Source organism: Clupea harengus, chromosome 16, assembly GCF_900700415.2.
Source record: "Clupea harengus chromosome 16, Ch_v2.0.2, whole genome shotgun sequence".
Lineage (NCBI taxonomy): Eukaryota > Metazoa > Chordata > Actinopteri > Clupeiformes > Clupeidae > Clupea > Clupea harengus.
In genome coordinates this window covers 3665589-3685135 of record NC_045167.1, presented here as the reverse complement: position 1 = coordinate 3685135, position 19547 = coordinate 3665589, and the positions used below count along the sequence as shown (strand labels likewise).

At 41.7% G+C, this 19547-nt stretch overlaps 2 protein-coding genes across 2 annotated transcripts in view; one reads left to right on the top strand and one right to left on the bottom strand.

Moving 5' to 3' along the window:
• The window catches only part of LOC105904120 (protein kinase C epsilon type-like), a 22075-nt gene extending 11298 nt beyond the window's left edge, over positions 1-10777 (bottom strand). Inside the window, exons 1-2 of the mRNA XM_031582624.2 lie at positions 9609-10777; positions 3729-3792 (exon numbers count right to left, since the gene is read on the bottom strand). Coding sequence (XP_031438484.1) covers positions 3729-3792; positions 9609-9956 — 412 coding nt within the window. The 5' untranslated portion in view covers positions 9957-10777. The remainder of the gene's footprint in view (positions 1-3728; positions 3793-9608) is intronic.
• Positions 10778-14473: 3696 nt separating this feature from the next.
• LOC105904119 (intelectin-like) lies at positions 14474-17858 on the top strand. Its single transcript, XM_031583223.2, has 8 exons — positions 14474-14575; positions 14830-14911; positions 15176-15298; positions 15437-15684; positions 16236-16394; positions 16538-16658; positions 16820-16929; positions 17504-17858. The coding sequence occupies exons 2-8, from the start codon at positions 14845-14847 to the stop codon at positions 17654-17656; spliced, it is 981 nt and encodes a 326-aa protein (XP_031439083.1). The 5' UTR covers positions 14474-14575; positions 14830-14844; the 3' UTR covers positions 17657-17858.
• The last annotated feature ends 1689 nt before the right edge of the window (positions 17859-19547 follow it).

Genomic DNA, 19547 nt, shown 5'->3' with positions numbered 1-19547 from the left:
AGGAACTGAGTAATGTGTGAAAAGCAAGGGAACAGGAGTGTGGAGGAGGTGGAGAAGGAAACGGAGACTGAGCCAGCGAGAGGACAGGAGGAGAGAAGAGGAGGAGAGGAGAGGAGGAGAGGAGAGGAGAGTGAGAGAGGGCAACCGAACAGATTGCATCCTCCAACTCAGGAAAAAGAAAGACAGCTAAAAATACCCTCCCCTCTATCTCTCCCCTTTTCTGCCTGCAGCCCTGTTCTATGAATTCATTAGCATAGCAAAGTGTGTGTGTGTGTGTGTGTGTGTGTGTGTGTGTGTGTGTGTGTGTGTGTGTGTGTGTGTGTGTGTGTGTGCCTGTGAGGTGGATGTAAGGTGGGCAGAGAAGAGGAAGCCACTAGATGAAGAGGGAGGTGTGTCTCTTTCTGTGTGTGTGTGTGTGTGTGTGTGTGTGTGTGTGTGTGTGTGTGTGTGTGTGTGTGTGTGTGTGTGATAGAGAGAGAGGGGTGGGGGGTGTTTTGCTGGTCTGGCAGAGGGCACTCTTGTTGCTAAGGTATGACAGGCCAGAGGGCACTCTTGTTGCTAAGGTATGACAGGCCAAAGGGTACTGCTGGGGGCAAGGCACATCTCCTCTGATCAACAATTTGATTGGTTAGCAGAGAGTCAGCAGACCAGCTCTGTCTGAGCTGGTATCAGCGTCTGTGTGTATATGTGTGCGTGTGTGTGTGTGTGTGCGTGTGTGTGTGTGTGTGTGATAATCCACTCGCTGAATCTCACTTGCTATTTTGAGACGGTAAAGCCCTCACAGCCAGCACACTTGCACCTGACCGACACACCCCTGCATATCCACACCGTGTGACTGTTCTCCATACCTTTATCATCAGCTCTCACTCCCCCTCTCCATACCTTTATCATCAGCTCTCACTCTCCCTCTTCTCCATACCTTTATCATCAGCTCTTCCTCTCCCCCTCTCCTCCATATCTTTATCATCAGCTCTCCCTCCCCCTCTCCCCCTGTTTCCTGATTCATTCAAAGTGTTCTGAAGTCCACCCATTCAGATTCAATAACTGATAATGAAAACACTCTTGTAATTATTGCTCTAGACTTTGCAAACATTTTTTGCCCTGCTAAATGTGATGTAAATACATCACAGAAAATGTATTTAATTCGCCTCCCTTGAAGTATGGTTCTGTTCGTCTCCCTGAAGATGGCCAGAGAGTTGACAATCTCTTCTATTACTCTGAGACCTTCACATACAGCTGCTGAGGGATTTGCCAATTCAGCCTACTGTTGAATGTCGTGTGGGGGTTGAACCTATGATGTCATCTATGTGCAACTGACCTCTCAGTAATGTCATCTGATTTATTCAGTTTCAGTGACAGCAACTACAACTCTTTATGTGGTCATCTTCACCCCACGTGCAGAAAATCAGGAAGAGGGAGTAGACTTGTGAACATTAATGAGGGTAATGAAACGGTAAAACTATTATATTAAAAGGTCACAGAATTTGATTTTGGCAACAGAGGAAATCTGACAGTTCTGTGCAGTCACACGCACACACACACACACACACACACGTGTGAGAGTAGACGTTGGGGCAGTAGATGGGTGTGTGAAGAATCCTGAGGTAAACACTGCTGGCCTGATCCAGTGCTCTATGAGAGTGCTGAAGCAACATACAGTTAGACACAAAGGGATGTTCACTTCCTACACAGTAAACTGCCTCTGATTTGGAACTTTGACACAAAAATCCTCACTAGTCTTTGAACTGATAGATAGATAGATAGATAGATAGATAGATAGATAGATAGATAGATAGATAGATAGATAGATAGATAGATAGATAGATAGATAGATAGATAGATACTTTATTTATCCTGAGGGAAATTTAGGAAATTCATTTTTATTTATTCTGTGTCTAGAATCTGCACAAAAATCCTCACTAGTCTTTGAACTGATAGATAGATAGATAGATAGATAGATAGATAGATAGATAGATAGATAGATAGATAGATACTTTATTTATCCTGAGGGAAATTTAGGAAATTCATTTTTATTTATTCTGTGTCTACAATCTGCTCAAATACAGGTGTCAAATGAGACAAACAGACCGAAAGAATTAATATAGAGATACATTGCAAGAATTATAAGAGTGAAGGAGAAAAAGATAGGGATTTTCATTTGCTTTTTCATTTTGATTTGCAGGTCTGGTGCTTCTGTTGCTCTCCATGACAGATGTGAGAGTATGCCAAGTACCATGTGTGTGAGGGGTCAATGGCAATGATATCAGGGGGGAAATGTAATGTCAGGATGGCCTGGCTTGGCTGGACTTCCTGGAACTGCCACTAGACACATTAACAGGTCATGGTCTTAACAGACATGACCTGCTAACGCTAAGCCCTGAGCTCCTCTCTCTGCTACAGTTAGTCACCACAGCTCGCTTTCAGTTTGCCTTCAGGGAACTCTCAAAGCTAAACGCCAGAGGAACCTTCTCTGAACAAACGTTTCTGCATCTCCTCACTTGACCAAAGAGACTATAGCATCTTGGAGCAAGACTTCACGGAACTCTTTTTCTAAGATAGACTTAAGGAAAGCTTAAGCTTTCTGGGCATGACTTCCAGGTCTCTCTACGGAAGCCTCTCTTCCTCAGTCCACATGGACCCTCTCTGAGCCTGCACCGAGCCCTGGCAGAACAATACACCAGGAAACCTGGTGCTAAAGCATCCATTATAGTATGGCCATGTTTGCATTGCTTATTCTTAAAGTGTGGCCTACTTCCTCTAATCAAAAACACAGTATTAAAGTTACATCATACAAGTTTTTAACCTTTTTTTGAGGAATGGTTTGTAGTTAACTGGCTTTTATAACACCCTAAAAAAAATTCTGTTGGTATATGGTCATGTCCCAAAACACACCTGTTGTTCTCACCGGCTGCCCAGATTATTCACTGTTCTTGTACTCTGGGCTGGAAACCCAGCTTACATGTAAGAACAGCTTTTGCTGAACTCCCCTGATCTAGCTTAAAAATAGTACTTTTTTATTATTTGTTTAAAAGGTTTATTACAAAATATACTGATTTCAACCAGGCGTTTTTGCTGCAGACACAGGCCAAAGATACTGTGGGCAGAGGGGTTCCAAGAGCAGGGCTGAAAACAACTGTCCAAGTTCTGTCCAGATCCCAAACTACTCTTCCATGTCATCTGGAAGTATTATCCATCTCACACATACAATGAAAGGCCAACACCTCAGGCATCACCTCCTTTGGAAAGAATGGGACTATACGCAATCAATTGCAGGACAGGGAATCAGTAGTTGAGGAGCATTTCATTCACAGGAGGGAACCATTGCAAGGATAAGAGATTTGTACATTTCCTACTGTCTCAATGAGTAGGATAACTTGCTATCTTGCTAGAGCTAACAGAAGACTCCGGGAATAAAGAGCTCTCAGTATTCAGAGGACACATGGACAGCTCACTCAAGAGTTCAGGATGAAAGGTCAGACCACTGAGACACTTTGAGACCGTAAACAAGACAGCCAACAGTATGGCATTGTGGCCACAGCACAATCTCTTGTCTGACTGTCTGCAGTCATTTAGAGTTTTTCATTACAATGAACTCCTTCAAATGAAGGTAAACGTATCTTTGTTCCATTTCACGAAAAATTGAAGAATGTTTCAGACCATTCGTCCTCCCTTTCTAAGAGCATGTGGGTGTGTTTTGTATGTTTTGTGATCCTAAAGTCATGTCTTACCTTCACCTGAAGACCCTGACAGGTCAATGACGACAAACACTTTGCCTTCAGGCTCCAGATCAATCTGCAGAAAGAGAGAGAGGCGACAGAGAGCATTAAATGCTTTCACTCAAAATACTGTTTACATCAGGTATGAAATAACTGCATGTCTGAACAAGCCCACAAACTAACCCACATTACAGTCACATATCATTTAATGGAGTCCAAAAAAAAATGCACTGGTACTTAATATGGTGCAGGCTGCATGTAAGGGAATAGATCGACCCATTTAAAAATACACAAGCATACACACACGCGCACCCCTGCAAACACACACACACACACACCCACCCCCACACACACACACACACACACAACCCCATTAGTGTCCTTCGTTGTGTGGGAGTGTATTTGAGGTCTCTGCAGCACCCGATGGCTGGGACTGTAGCGAGCTGGCGGGGGAACAGATTCCTCCTCCTTTACAATTCTCCACAGAAATAAAAATCAGACCAGAAAATGAGAAATGAAATGTTTTGTGAGCTGATTCCCCACCAGTTACAGACGCAGGGCCAACACAACACCCCCCCCCCCCCCCCCCCCCCCCCCCAGTCAGCCCCACACTCCCACAATCAAAAGGGAAACGACGGTTTAATCACATTAGGAGGCACAAAAAGGGGGTGGTTATGGAGGGAAAAAATGGACAAAAGGGTGAGTAACACTAACAGAGTGTGAGGAAAACGGAAAAGAGGTAGAAGACATGGTCATGGTCAGGTGCAGAGCTCACGTACAGCAAACAACATTCGTCGAGTGTTCCTACATGACTTTTTCCAACACTCCATTTAGACGTGTGTTCAGGCCAGAATTGTGTTGTAAGTGTGTACTAGGCAATGATACAGGGCTCACATGGCAGTAGATGTAACATGTGGACAGCTGTTCATGTGGTGGAGCTTGCTAAAGGTAGACTCGGGCAGGGCTTATGTGACCGTATAAAGTTGGAGGGAAGATGGAGGGGCGGTGAGAATAAGCAGGGGAGGAGAGGAGGGATCAGATCCAGGGATAAGCCGGGAGAGATCTCCTTACGCAATACCCCTGCGCTCATTCCTTTAAGCTCCCACGCTTCAACGGTGGATGTGGATGTGACTGACTGTCTGTCTGTGTGCCTGGGCTGGCGGTGGATGCTGCCTGGCATCAGGGTTAGAAGTCTATTTGTTTGGCTGATGCCTCTAGGTTGGCACCGTGTTCAATCAGATCTCCCTCAGAGTCACACAGCTTTATCACACATGTATACCGGTTAAGGGAGAAAACTCCGGCCAGGAGCTGAGAAATGGACAGGTCTGCCCAGGAACAGAAGCCTGCAGCAGCAGCAGCTCTTTCCAGTACAGCCCGTAGGAGTCTGTCAGAAACCCTGTTCTATGCATCAATACCATGGAAACATGATTTCATCTCCCTCCCTCTGTCCAAGTCCTGCTTCTGCTGCCAAAGGCACTGCCAACACACCCGCTACTGTGTGGAAACCAGGGCGGCAGTTTATTTTTGGTCATTTGAATGGGCCTGTTTGAACCTCTGTCAGAAAGCCTCATGCTCACATTTCCAACACCTATGTCATCGACAGTTCAAACTCTGAGGGTGAGGGAGGCAGTGATCTAGTCCACTTTCTGTTAGCTGTATAACTGTTCATGGGAAAGAATCATTTAAATGAATTCATGTTGTTCTTTCCATTAAGTTATATGGCGTCAGTGGTTACTCAACAAAAAGACTACCCTTTCCGTCTGGCATCAGTCTGACACACTACATGCAGTTCAGGAACGGAAAAACAGACAAAACCGAGGTGAGGTGGATGAGAGAGAATCAACATAGTGGAGTATATTCACCATCTCAGATTTTCAGACTACACCTTGACACATTTTCTATTTCTGGCAATCAGAATAATTAATGACTAATAAACACCTGGGAGAAAATAACTCGCTTTCGCTGATTCTCCTTAGTTTCATTTGTCTTTGGTATAGTAGCTTTCACTGATGTTTTGACCCTCAGCTACCTCAAAACTCTTGCAGTATACTCAACTCAATGTATTGACTATTCAACCCCATTTCATTTCCCTACCATTTAGAATCATCAGTTTTTTTTTTCATCTCAGCTCTGTTTCCCCTTACACCTGTGTGTGGCATCCATCACATGTGTGTAATGATCGAGGTCCCCTGTTGAGGCTACTATACTCCCTTCTTGATCATCCATCACATGTTTGTAATGATCTAGGTCACTCAACATTTTGGTGATGGAGTTTCATCGCATATATATTTATCAGTCCCTTCAAGATCTTGTGAGGGTTTGTTGTGATTTGTTGCAGCCAAAAGTGACTGGATGTGCTGTGGGAATCCTCCTAACCCTAATCAACTGCAATTGCGGGAAAATCCTTCAATTTGTATGAATTTGGAAAATAGCAAAACCTCAACATTTTGGAGGGACTGATACTCAATGAACCTCCAGTTATAACATCAATTATCAATCTCATCATGTGAAGAAGAGGGCAACAAATAGATAGGCAAAGGCAGAGACTAAGACAGACAGAGAGGGAGAGACAGAGAGCGCAATGAAGACTGAGTTAGAGCTCGTACTTTAATTGGAGAGCGTGGAGCACTTCACCACTGCACATATGGGAAATCAAAAGCAAGTTCAGGGCCTGGTGGGCAGCTTTAAGCACATGTACTCATTTCTCCAGCCATCTTTATTTACTTCTCTCTCTCACCCTTCACTTCCTTCTCCTATTCAAGTTCAGGAAAGATCACAACATGCATATATGAAAACACAAACAAAGAAAAGAACAGTTTGCCATGTGTGTGTGTCAAGAAGGTGGCTGACCCTTCCTAGGGCTATACCACAGAGCTGCATATTGTTCCGGCAGTAATTGGGATTTCTCCTCTTTCTCAAGAGCTCTTCACCCTAAACATGGACACAAAATGTAAATGTATTGTAATGTACATGGAGCGCGTGGATTTAAAAATAAAGGGGTCAAAGACCTAGTAAAATCATTAGGTGGGTAATAGTTGTATAGTTAAATCCCTATTATTATACTCATATTCATATTCTAAGCATTTAGGAAGAAATGTTTAGTGACCATCTAACTTGACCAGCTATGAATACAATAACATAGTTATGAAGCTGTTGAAATGCCTATATTTAAGGTAGCCTAATAATTAGATTTGTGCCACCATCAGCTGCAGTACGGTAACCTGATGTTACCAGCCTGCATTTACAGTGTCCATTGTTGTCTGGAAAAATGCCATTGAATTCCAACTGTCCAAGATCAATAACTGAGAAGTGTTGTTCCAAATGATATTGAAAGTGATTCAACTGACTAATACGCCCATCCCACTGAACTGATAACAGTGTTAATATACAGATATATACAGTTAGTAAATCATCTTACCAAACCCAGTAGGGAAATCAACCATAACATCATTTCCCTTGAGACAAGTCTGTCCTCTTTGTCACTTAACCCACACCCCAATGCTCTCTGAAGCAAAAAATAAAAAAAACTCAACAAGCTCTCCTCAATTCCAAACTAGTATGTAGGTGAGAACTGAGCTGAACAGACAGATTATGGTTCAAACCAAACAACAGGTTAAACATAATTCCTGGTTGAAAACCCTTCATATACTGTATTACAAATATATTCGGTCATAAAAATGCCCGCTGGTCTCAGCCTCATACACAATTAGACCACTTCCACACACACACACACACACTATCTCATCAGTCATGATGTTACCCGTTTCTGATGTTTTTAGCATTCCCTGTCTCAGATGAGCCGATACAACATTTATTTTGTCTGGCTTCCAGCTTCTAATTAGAGAAGACATATTGTTGTTTTTACAGGATTTGGTCCCTTTTTCTCTAAAATCCATATCCTTCTTACCTGGTCTTTTGTTCTTTTATAAACAGCCAGCTTTCCTCACAGCGTTTACAAGTAGAGCCAGCTCTTTGAGAATCGGTTCTTTGTGGAATGCGTATATACAATGTCAAAAGTGTAGAGTAGGAACACAACTGATACCTGTTGGCAATATTTGAAAAGCCTTTAATCTTAGCAACCATGGATAATAGGAATGTGTAAGAAGAGGGATCATGCCTAGCTTTCCATTTAAGGATTGTGTGTTAAAGATTCATCTTCAAATTATTAATTTTCACATGGTACAAAATTTCAGATAGGTAAAGAGTGTCTTTATAAAAGTATCTGGAGATACCTTCTGCATCCATTTCTACCTCTCTGCAGTTGAATTAAACTTCCTTTTTCTCTACAAATAATACAGAATGAGATTCTCACTGATGCTACGTCTCCATCAGTTTATGATCGGGCACAAGAATAACAGCCTCTCTGGCAACACCGCATCAGGAAGAGATGATCATGTCTTAAGTCCTGTCTGACCTACTTGTGTTGTGTGTGAATAAAAGGCCGAGGTCAAGGCGGTTATGTCCAAACACCAGGAACAGTGTGGAGGTGAGGCAGAGTAACACAAGGAGGAGACGATACAAACAGCAAGTGCAAGCAAGCTCTCCCCCAAACTACTCACTACGTAAATATGCCCCCGTCACTGCACAGGCCATTTTGAGCCTGTAAATTGATGGATTCACTTAAAATGTAGCACAGCAAGGTCTAGATCATGGTTAGTGAACGACCATAAAAAAAATATATACTTTTTCCACAGCTTCGGAGCTCCCTTTGCCATTTCATTCCTCAACATCTACAGTCTACTCCTCGATGGAAAATGTTTTGATGTGGCTATTCACTTGCTCCACGAGAATTCTTATCATACTTAAGTTGTTCTGGTATTTTCTTAAATTATATATCTATTAGTTTCACCACCTGTGGCCCCTGTACATTAAGTTGCCTCTGTATGTGATTTCCATGCTTAGTGGAATCCTGAACTAGAAAGCTGTCTGTATCAAGATGTAGTAGTTTTGGTGATAGTTTCTTTACATGTCCAGAATTTGAGCCCAGGTTAACATCAGGAATTCCAGTAAAGAAGCATCGCATCTGTTTTCATCATCTGATAGAACTAATCCCCACTGCAACTCACTGAAGCACAAGAGGCTGTTGTGCAACTCCAAAACAATTGCCCTCTGCTATGATGTTCAGCAAATGTTGTATCCTTAGGGCTGGGGGTGAGGGGTGGTGGTGCGGACATCTAAGCCCTGGCCAGATATTTCCCACAAGCCTCTTCACCGCCTCCCTGGACTCATTTAACAGCTGTGCTGTCAGGACAGGACTTATCAATAACAGTGGCATGATCAATACAGCCTGACCTTTCTCTCAATGTCCGATGACAGAGCACGGAAGCTCTTCCTATGGGTTACATAAGAAAATGACATGTCCATTACTAGAAAAGCTAGTGTGTCTAAAAAGGTTATGCTTCTTTTACAGAATAACCCACTTGCATCGATATTCTTAAAATATTATAGTTTTACTCAGGAGGGGGAGAAAGGGCCCAAGACTCTCCTGGTGATGCGCATCCCGTAGCACCCCTAAAATCGAAAAGACGTTGACAATTACATCCACGAAGGAAAGTTCGCGACTCCACCCCTTCAGTCGCTATGGCCGTACTCTTGTAAGTAGAGGGAGTACGTACATTTTTGCAGAATCAAATGATCCATCACAATCTTTGAAACACGTTTTCCTATCCTGTGGCAGTGAAGTCAACTATATTTGCACAATGGGGCTTTTGTGACAGCACCAACAAATACCATGATTGTAAATGTCTATAGCTTTGCCTACCGAAAGGGAAAGCCCCTGAGGGGAATGTTTGTCGGGAGGCTCTGTGTGACAAATGAAATTATCTAAGCAACTCTAACCACTGATTAGACAACATGAAAGACAAACTAAATATTGGGACAATGGACACATACCCAGTCCTCGAAGTGTCTACTACCGTTCTGCAGCAGATCTTCAAACTGAATTGTGCAATTGGCAACAAAATCGTCGTATCCAATTGGAGCGTCGTGAAAGACAGACAGTTCAATTTTCTTTCCGTCACACACTTCAGTCACAAACTCATCGTTCCACGCCGGACTGTTGGTCTTCTGCTTGGTAGATGTTTGACCCACGCGTGAATCATCCACGTTTAGGGCGATGTAGGTATCCAACAGAAAAGTCTGGGATTTTACTCCCACTGCGTGCCTTAATGACCATGCCGTAGGCTTTAAGTCCAAAGCCTTACAGACCTTTATCTTCAATAACCCATTGAAAACCACCATGATGCTACCGATACAACCTAGCTTTTTCGTGATTGTATCTTACGGATGAAACAGTAGGGCAGTCACTCGGTACTGGCCACCGCCACAGGACTCAAACAAGGATCACTTCACATAAATGTTCACAAATTCAGTTCAATCAGCTTGAGCGCTAACCAGAACACATGTCCATATTTTTCGCTTCAAATACTAGAACTAGTTCCAGTCTTCACCATGTATCTGTAGACAACACTATTTACACGCAAAACAGCCCAGCAGACAGACAACTGGGCTGAGTGGTACCGTTTTTGTTTACGGTCCGTTCTGTCCTTGAGTGCGGAAACATACGTAAACAAACGGATTCACCTCCGTGTGAAAATGACATCCAGCTTAAAATCCGCCTTCGTCGCCGAATCACTATGGTTTTCCAAAGTGAAAAACAGACAAAACGACCAATGCCTGACACGGTTCTATATGAACAGCGAGGGAAAATATGTCTGGAGCTCTCTTCTCTACAGCTTGTCTTCCTTTGAATCCAGCAAATGCGTTTCAGGCGTTTGGAATTATTCCTCCCCACACATGATCGCTGCTAGTCTCTGGACGGATGATACCATGTAACAATTGCTTTTCTTTTACGGTTCATAAGTGTTCAATTAGGTCCCGAGGTCGGCCGCGCTCCCTCCCTGACTCCTTTCCCTCTCGTTTCCTGCAAATTACCTCTCCTTTCCCTATCCCTCCCTTTGCCTGTCTGCGCTGGTTCAGGAAATGCGCAAAACACGTCAGTTGATAGTAAAGTCAGGCCGGACGAGGGAGCACTGTGCAAACGAGCAAGACTGGAGTAACAGCTCCGATAGGATGGAATGCACCTGGGTTGTAGATCACAGATATTCCTGCCTAATTAACGCAGCAATCTTCTATTGCAAAAATCACAGACCTTAGTACGGGACTCGGGAGCTGAAATGTTTCTAATGTGACCATGACCACATCCTTGCTAAATGTCTAACCAGTTAACCCGAAATAAATGAACAGTGAACAGTGTGCTCATCATCTTGACAAAGCAACACGTTTAGTCAGCTACCCGAATTGAAGAAAAGATTAAATACCCTGCCTATTTCACCAAATAAGAAATGCGTCCGTCAGGTGAAAGTAAGAGAGAAAGCCTAGTATGTCACTGTGACTAGTTTTAGAATAGATAGCACCATGTTTAGAAACAGGTTGTACCACATGGGCTACAGTTGTAATGCTCAAAGGAAAAAAAGCATGTTGCCCACAACATTTTTATTTTTTCATGTACCGTATACTTTATGTTTTGACCACCAGTTTTAAGAGTGTTCTATGATTCTAGATGTGTAAAGAAACATAAAGACAACAAATGGATTTTCTAAATTATGAAAATGTAAAACAAATGTATCAATGAAAACAAATCAAGTTGATTTATAGTATTGTATGAAAACACTATTGAGTACACGAGAGGTACGCAATACAAACACATCTTGTTTATGTGTGTGTGTGCATCCTGTATTGAGGCACATTTTTACCTCCATTCAATTCAATACATTTCTTTCACCCAGTTCTTGGTTTAATATGAAAAAATTCAGTTTAGAATGAACCAAGCCAAAGGTATCTTTTACTTTGTATTTCAATTCTTGTCTTCTCCTCTACTCCCTAACCTTTGCAGATGTGCGTCACACATACATTACACAAGTGATAAGAAATGACACAGAAATGATAGGCTTCCTCAAGTATACAGTTTTAGATTCTAGATGCTACAATGTTTATGAAAGCAGTCAATACTGAGATTGAGCCAGGGTGATGAAAGTCAGTGTTGAGGTCACAAGGTCACCAAACATCATACTACTAAACAACCTTGGCAGGCAGTTCACTGGACTCAAAATGCTAAAACTATGGATTTTATAGATTTCATTTCAAGATCATGTGTGTTAACTAAGTTATGGCAATGCTGTTTTGAGTGGCTGTAGGAGTTCTACAAAGAAAATGTTCAAAATCAAAATCAACATCAACAATCAACGTGAGGTGGTGCACACTACAAGAACTGATTTGAATATTTGTAAATATGCCTTGTACCCTCCGACTGCATATGGGGAAGTTAGCCATGTGTGCCATACAACAGTCTGTCCCGTCTCAAGCCTTTAGATGGTATAATAAGACAACTCTGCCCCGACCTCTCATCTTTTGTGGCTACCACAAATATGACAGAGAATACATATGGCCATTGTCATTTTTATTTACATGAACTGTTTTTCCATTAACATTTTATCCAAAGGGACACTGGGATTACTAGAGAGATGTGTGGGTGGGTGGGCTTCAGTAGGTTACAAATTCAAATATAACGGACATTTACAAAATATTCTGTGGGACAGACGATGCAAGAAATTAGTTAATTTAATTATAGGTAAGGTACACTAACCTTTTCATACATACTATTTTTAAGAAGTCTTCACAGTCTTCACAGCGTACCATAACACATCTCAGCACACTACACACACAGTGCACACAAAGAGCTTTCTCACATTCATGTGTACTTTGTGAAAACTCTCTTTCTTATTCTAGTTCTACACAGGAAAAAGTGTTCAGTTCCTTATGTGCTATTGGTTGGGGACGCCCCACAACGGCCAGTCCTCTCACTGTCACATGCAAGTGTTCATACCCAAACAACCTAACATAACCAATATAACAACTGCCCAACCATAGATCCTGAGTAGCAGGTTACAACAACAACAACAACAACAACAACAACAACAACAACACGTGCTGCATGTTGTACCCAGGATCCATTAAGGCCCTCCTTCACAGTACAACATTACCCCTTACCCAAGCTACAGCCATTCAAAACATCCTATTGCCAGCAGAAGTTTACATTTAGAGGTAAAGACAAAAGTGCTGTGTGTGTGTGATATGTATTATGTCAGGATAAATTGTAGCTTGGGAAAAAAAAGTGTCTTGCTAAATATCTTGAACTAGAACTGAACTTTAAATAGGAAGCACTACCATATACGGCAAGATACCAAGGTCTAAATCTTATTATTATTATTATTATTATTATTATTATTACCATATACTGCAAGATACCAAGGTCTAAATCTTATTATTATTATTATTATTAGTAGTATTATTATTACCATATACTGCAAGATACCAAGGTCTAAATCTTATTATTATTATTATTATTATTATTATTATTATTATTATTATTATTATTATTACCATATACTGCAAGATACCAAGTACTACAGCAATAACTCATGGTCAAAGTGAGCTCAGTGATGGAAGAGAATTTGCTGATCATCAACAGGCCACTATCTTATCTTGCATGTGTGTATTAAGTGAAAAAAAGTTTCCGGACAATTGGGCAACCACAGTTCACTGGATCATTGTATTGCTACATAAATGTATTGCTACATAAAACAGTATTATGTTATTGCCACATACTTGCTTGACGTTAAGAGCAGATGTAGAAAGGGTTAGCAAATCGTTCATGACTAAAGTAATGTACAAAAATAAAATGTACATGGTCCAAAGCAAAAAGTGAGTTTGCTCAGTAATAAATACACATATACACATACACAATGCATTTAATTGTAAGGCACACCAGCAGAAAGAACTCAAAAGAGACCACATTACTTAGTGGGACAGCAAAGTTCAAATTTCATGGAATCATGGCTGCCATTTTCACCTTTGCCATTTCTGTGCAAACTCATTTTCATCTGCACCTGACACACACATGGGTGAAAGACAGACACAGCTCTGCTGTCATGTTGCTCTGCAAGTACCAACTGATTGCTTTTTCCCTTCTCATATCTATCTTAGTTCCAGAGGTTGTGTCTAACCAGCATGGGTAGGTTGGGAGTGAGAGGATAATGGTCATCTACGATTATTACTGCTGTTGTTGTTGGTGTGTATAATGACACCTCCTTGTGTTCTGTCCAGAACTATAGGTTAAGTGCAATGTAGCTCATCAGTGCCTTCAGTCCAAGTCTAAACAGTCATCTACAGTAGGGTCCTTGGGAGAGCGACAAAATAGAATGGATCAAATATTGTTGAAAATGACTAAGCCGGTGTTAGGCACCTTGACATCATTCGACACCAGTATAATATGATGATTATGAAATGGCTTCCCCTGCCAAACAGTCACAGATGTGGATAAAAGAGGAATGGAAGGATGACCTATCATGAGAGAAGCCCACCCCACAAACACACACACACACACACACACACACCTGTTATTTCTGAGGAGATGATGCTATTCTCCAGTGCAGATGCGACACAGATAGAGATGTGATGCATGATCAGGAGCAGCTGCTAAATCCACGTTGTAGTATTCACTTACTTGACATCAGCAGTGTAAGCGAGTAGTTTTTAATGTTATTGCACTTCAGTTCCTCAATTTTTCTTTGAAGGACTGATCAGATTGAAGAATTCTCTGACCTTTGCATACCTGGTGTCTGTCATGCATTTCCTGTGCGTGGTCAACTGAGAACATGTTTCGGACAGATAACACAGAACTGGCCATGACAGATCAGAATGCCCGTTCTGGGGACTGAATGACTTCCCGATTCTCTCTGATAAATGCAGCTGTAGCCCTGAGACTAGGCTCAAACTCTTTCTGATGACCCTTCTGCACGGTAGGACAAATTCTTAGAGCACGAATTTGCACTGTGAGTGTGTGTGTGTGTTACTATTCTTTCTCCAAACAACATCAGTAATTATGATAAAATGTTATTCATAGTAATCACTGCCTGCGATACTATCACTAGCATAACATTCAATAGTGTTTTTATCATTACCTTCAACACTATCAGAAGACAGTAATATATTATTAGTTCAGTGTAATGTGAAATGTGAATACTGGTGGCCTTTATCATGTAATGTCACACAGGTTGTTCTGTGAAAGATGTTGAGTGCAGTTTTTCTTCTGATATGGCTTACATTGAAGTCATCCCTTGTAGAGTGTCAAATGGGTAAGTTACAAACACAGAGCGCAATGCTTAGCAATCCTAAAATCTTGAAAGTTTGATTGTGCAGTTCCACAGGTTACTTGCCATATTTAGTGAAAATATTCAGCATTCACTTTTGTTCAGGCAATGGAATCTGATCAGGCCAACTTTTTTGTTACATCTTGATGCTTAATTCCATTTAGAGGGTTTTACTTTGGATGGGTGTAGGAAGCAATGCATAGCAGTTTATTTGTCAAACATTAGTTCAAAAGTCTTTCATCTCTCCAGGTGGTCTATTTTGTGAAGATTTAGAGGTTAACAACAACGATGTTCTGAAGAAAATTTTAGAGAGAATTCGTTTTGTTGGACGAAGCTGTAAGGATATTAAGCAGAAATATGATATTAATGAGGGTAAGCATCATCTTTCAACTATGCAAACTCCCATGGAAGCTGTCTTTTTAATGAGAAAAGATCTTTTTGTATATGCCAATGTTTTGCACACCTAAATAAAACACCCTGTCTAACTCTTCATACATGGCTCTCCATCAGATGGTCTGTATTACCTCGCCACAGCCAGTGGGGTGGTGTACCAGACCTACTGTGATATGACCACAGCGGGTGGGGGCTGGACTCTGGTGGCCAGTGTGCATGAGAACAACATCCAAGGGAAGTGTACCGTCGGGGACCGCTGGTCAAGCGAGCAGGGAAGCAACCCCAACCGCCCTGATGGAGAGGGGAACTGGGCCAACACAGCCACTTTTGGAACTCCTGAAGGCGCTACCAGTGATGACTACAAAGTATACAGATAACAGCATTTTCCACACTGCACAAATTCAGGTTTTAAAAACAAGGGAAAAAAAAGTAATAAAATAGGGGATATATTACTTAAAATAAGCTATATTATCTGCCAACAGAACAGGAAAATTTGACCCAAATATATCTTAAAACTAGTGTGGCCAGACTAAAAACAAGTACATTTGTCTTGATTTTGACTTTGACAAAGCAGTTTTGTACTTGTCAGTGGTGATCAAACTAGTTTCAAGCATTAACTTGCTCAGAACCAGTAATAAAATCTCAGTAAAGTTATAATACCTTATTAAGACAATTAAGGACTGAAACGCTTGAAGCAAGTGAAATGCTCTAACATAAAAAATGCCTTGTAAGAAGAAATATCTTGTCAGACAAAAAACAAGCATATATTACCTTGATTTAAGATAAATAAATACATAGATACATCTTTTGCAGTGTAATTACCAAATACCAATGCCCTTTAGGATTGGGGTAAACAGAATGTTCAAAAGACAGCCGCCGGCCATCTCAGTTTGTGAATTTCTTCTGTTCTTCACAGAATCCAGGTTACTATGACATCACAGCAGAGGATGTGTCTGTGTGGCATGTTCCTAATAGAGCCCTGCTGAAGCACTGGAAGACTGCTGCCACCATGCGTTACCACACCCAGACAAACTTTCTCAAACTCCACGGGGGAAATCTGTTTGAGCTCTTCAAGGTGCTCACCCTACAATGTCACACACACACACATACACAAAAACACACAATACTAAAAAACACACTACTAAAAAAAAAAGGTGCATAAAAAAAAATCACATTTTTGTTGATGATAGTGCATTTTTCCTCACTTTCAACTTCTAGATCTTCCCGGTGAGGTATAATGCAGGAGGATGTCGCACCAACAGTGGACCTACTGTTCCTGTGGTGTATGATTTTGGTGATGCTTGGAAATCTAAAAACCTTTATGGGCCAAATACATATGGTAGGAAGTTAGGCATTTACACATCAACATCTACACAGTATACTATTGCATTAAGTATGTTAGTGTGATACTCAAATATACAGTACATAAACAATACATATGAAGGAAAATATGGGACAGGTTCATAGCTTAGTGATTTCCTTATTCATTGATCTTTGCAGTTGAAACTACTCCTGGGTACATCAGCTTCAGGGTGTTTAACGACGAAAGAGGAGCCAATGCCATCTGCTCTGGAGTCCAACCCACTGGGTCTAGGTGCAACACTGAGACCGTGAGTCGGCACAAAGCTTCACCAACATCAAGTTAGTTGGCAGATTTTTGGAAGTGGCAAGACTTCCACGAGACAACAAAATGCCACACCAGCAAAATATGATTAAAAAATAAAATGACAGCATTAGTAAGCAATGCCCAGAGTCTGGCAACCACCCAAATAAAACGAAATGTCTTAGCAATACTTTAGATACGGGTTTACTTTGGTGCAGTTAGAAGCTGTTCAAGCAAAACAGGACTAGAAAATGTTGGAAGCATGACAGAGGATTAATTAGACTGAGGATGTCTGTGTCTTTATATCATGTCTACCTTCACAATGATGAATTGCGTTTCACTTAAGGTGATGAAACACAGGGCAGGTGTTTGAGCAATGTTGCTAGGCAATCCGACGACCGGTTTCAAGTGTTCTGGATGATCAAGAAAAAAAGCTGCCCCATGATGATTAGAGTGCTCAAAATAAGAACGTGTTGCCCAACATCAATGGCAAAGCGCCCCAAACAGCATTGCTCAGCAACACTACTCCAAAAGTTGCCCTGTGCATCATCCTTGACTAATAAGGAGCCTGTCTGTTTCAGTACTGCATTGGTGGTGGGGGACACTTCCCAGAGGGCAATCCACGCCAGTGCGGAGATTTCGGAGCCTTTGACTGGAATGGCTATGGAACACATCGGGGTTGGAGTAGCTCCAGGGAGATGCTCGAGTCCTCTGTGCTGCTCTTCTACCGCTGACAGTCTCATGATTCTTCAGCATGATCAGACTTCAAGTGTGGCACATGCAGTCTTGTTCAGTATGCATTTATTTTCTCACTTAGACTAAAATAAAGCTCAATAAACAGGGATACGGTGCACAAGCTTCAGAGTCCCTTTGTGTGTAAAATCATACCCATCTGATTCTTTCTTCTCAGCACAATAAAGATAAACGTCAGCTGTTCACACATTTTTTTTAGTTGATTTTAGACATAGACTGGCAATGCCAACAACTGAAAATCTTGACCTTTCATGACAGACAAAATCCTCCACAACACAGTTAAAACAACACAAAGAAACACAAAACCGTATTTATTATGTTCAAATAATTAATGAGTGTACAATTAGTCCTCTGCATGAAGTATCCAGGGTTTTTCATAATTTTGATAGTCACCGCTTGTGCGTTTTCTATTAGGCTGTTGCTCATTGTGAAACAAAGTCAGCTCCAACTTCGAACTGTGTTTTGCTTATACTTTGCACACTGATATAAATCCACAGTTATGGAACTGTGCACTTATAAAACATTACAATGGCTTATGGGATCGGTTGATTAGGGGTAAACAAACAGTAAATAAATTATACATACCTTCATTAGGGACCTAGATTCTTCAACGGGGATTGGATAATTCATATGACACGGTAAAAATCGAGCTCATTGAGTTTGAGCCCAAATGAGTTTGTTCATGTTTCAGGAAATCAAAGGGTTGTACAAGACCCGAAGTTAGTGTGAAATGTATTACCGTGGCATAAGTTTAGCACCGTATATCTGAAGAGGAAAACAAGGTGTCTATTAAAATTGTCACGCTTTGCTACTGACCCCCATGTTGTCCGTTTTGATCAGAGAATGCTTTGGACAGACTCAAAATAACCACGAAAGGTTAAGGAAACAATATTAGTTGCTTTTGATAACAATCGCTTTGGGATTTCATGGAATATGGAGACATAAATACTAAATCTGACACATTGACGGTAAAATGTGAAGTTTGACTGCAGGTTTTCTACGGGGCTGGGTTTCTCAACTTGCCCTCTTTGACTACGAAATTAAATAACAACCTGAAACCGCCAACCGATATGGATGCACTTTCCTGGCCGCCACCTGCCCCTGCTCCCACTCCACTGGCAGTCGCACCGGGCATCCCCTCCCAATGCGTGATACAAGGTTGGGCCCTCGGGCTGGGCTCCAGAGTGACAACATTCTTTTGATTTGAGAACTGAACACAATGGAGTTTGAGAGCTGGTCAAACAGTGGTCCAGGGTAAGTTAAAAAAAAAGGGTTTCAAAACGAGAAGTTTAGATGCCCCCCCCCCCAGGTGGACATGGTATTCCAACTGCCACTGCCAGTAGTCTTTCAGGGAGAAGTTCTAACTGGAATCCATAACAACTATTGCCATCAGGGGGTGGATTGGACAACTGATCTAGTTCACCAACGGTGTCAAGACATCAAGCAGTAGTGTGAGGAGTGCGAACACTGTGTTGTGGCAAATGCAACGTGATCAAGTCAGGACGTTTATAGAAAGCCTCCTAAGCTTATAGCCATCGACTTTTCAGTTTTGGAGCGGGCCAGCAGTGACTACGAGAATGTATTAATGGTAACGGATGTTTACCTGACCCCTGATCAAAAGGCTTTGGGGTACAGGGTGCGAGACCTCTTGTGAAAACTACGCAGTGCTTTATGGCACCACCTCACACAACAACAACAAGACCCTTGTGCTAGCTATAGTAGTGTAGTATTCTCTTTATGGACATCATGGCAGAGGCGAAGAAGAAACCGAGGAAGACGTTGTTGGAAGAGAGGAAGAGCAAAAGAGAGAGTAACCGAGCAAGAGACCAAACAAGAGTTAGCGTTAGCGTTCATCCCCAACGTCACAATAAA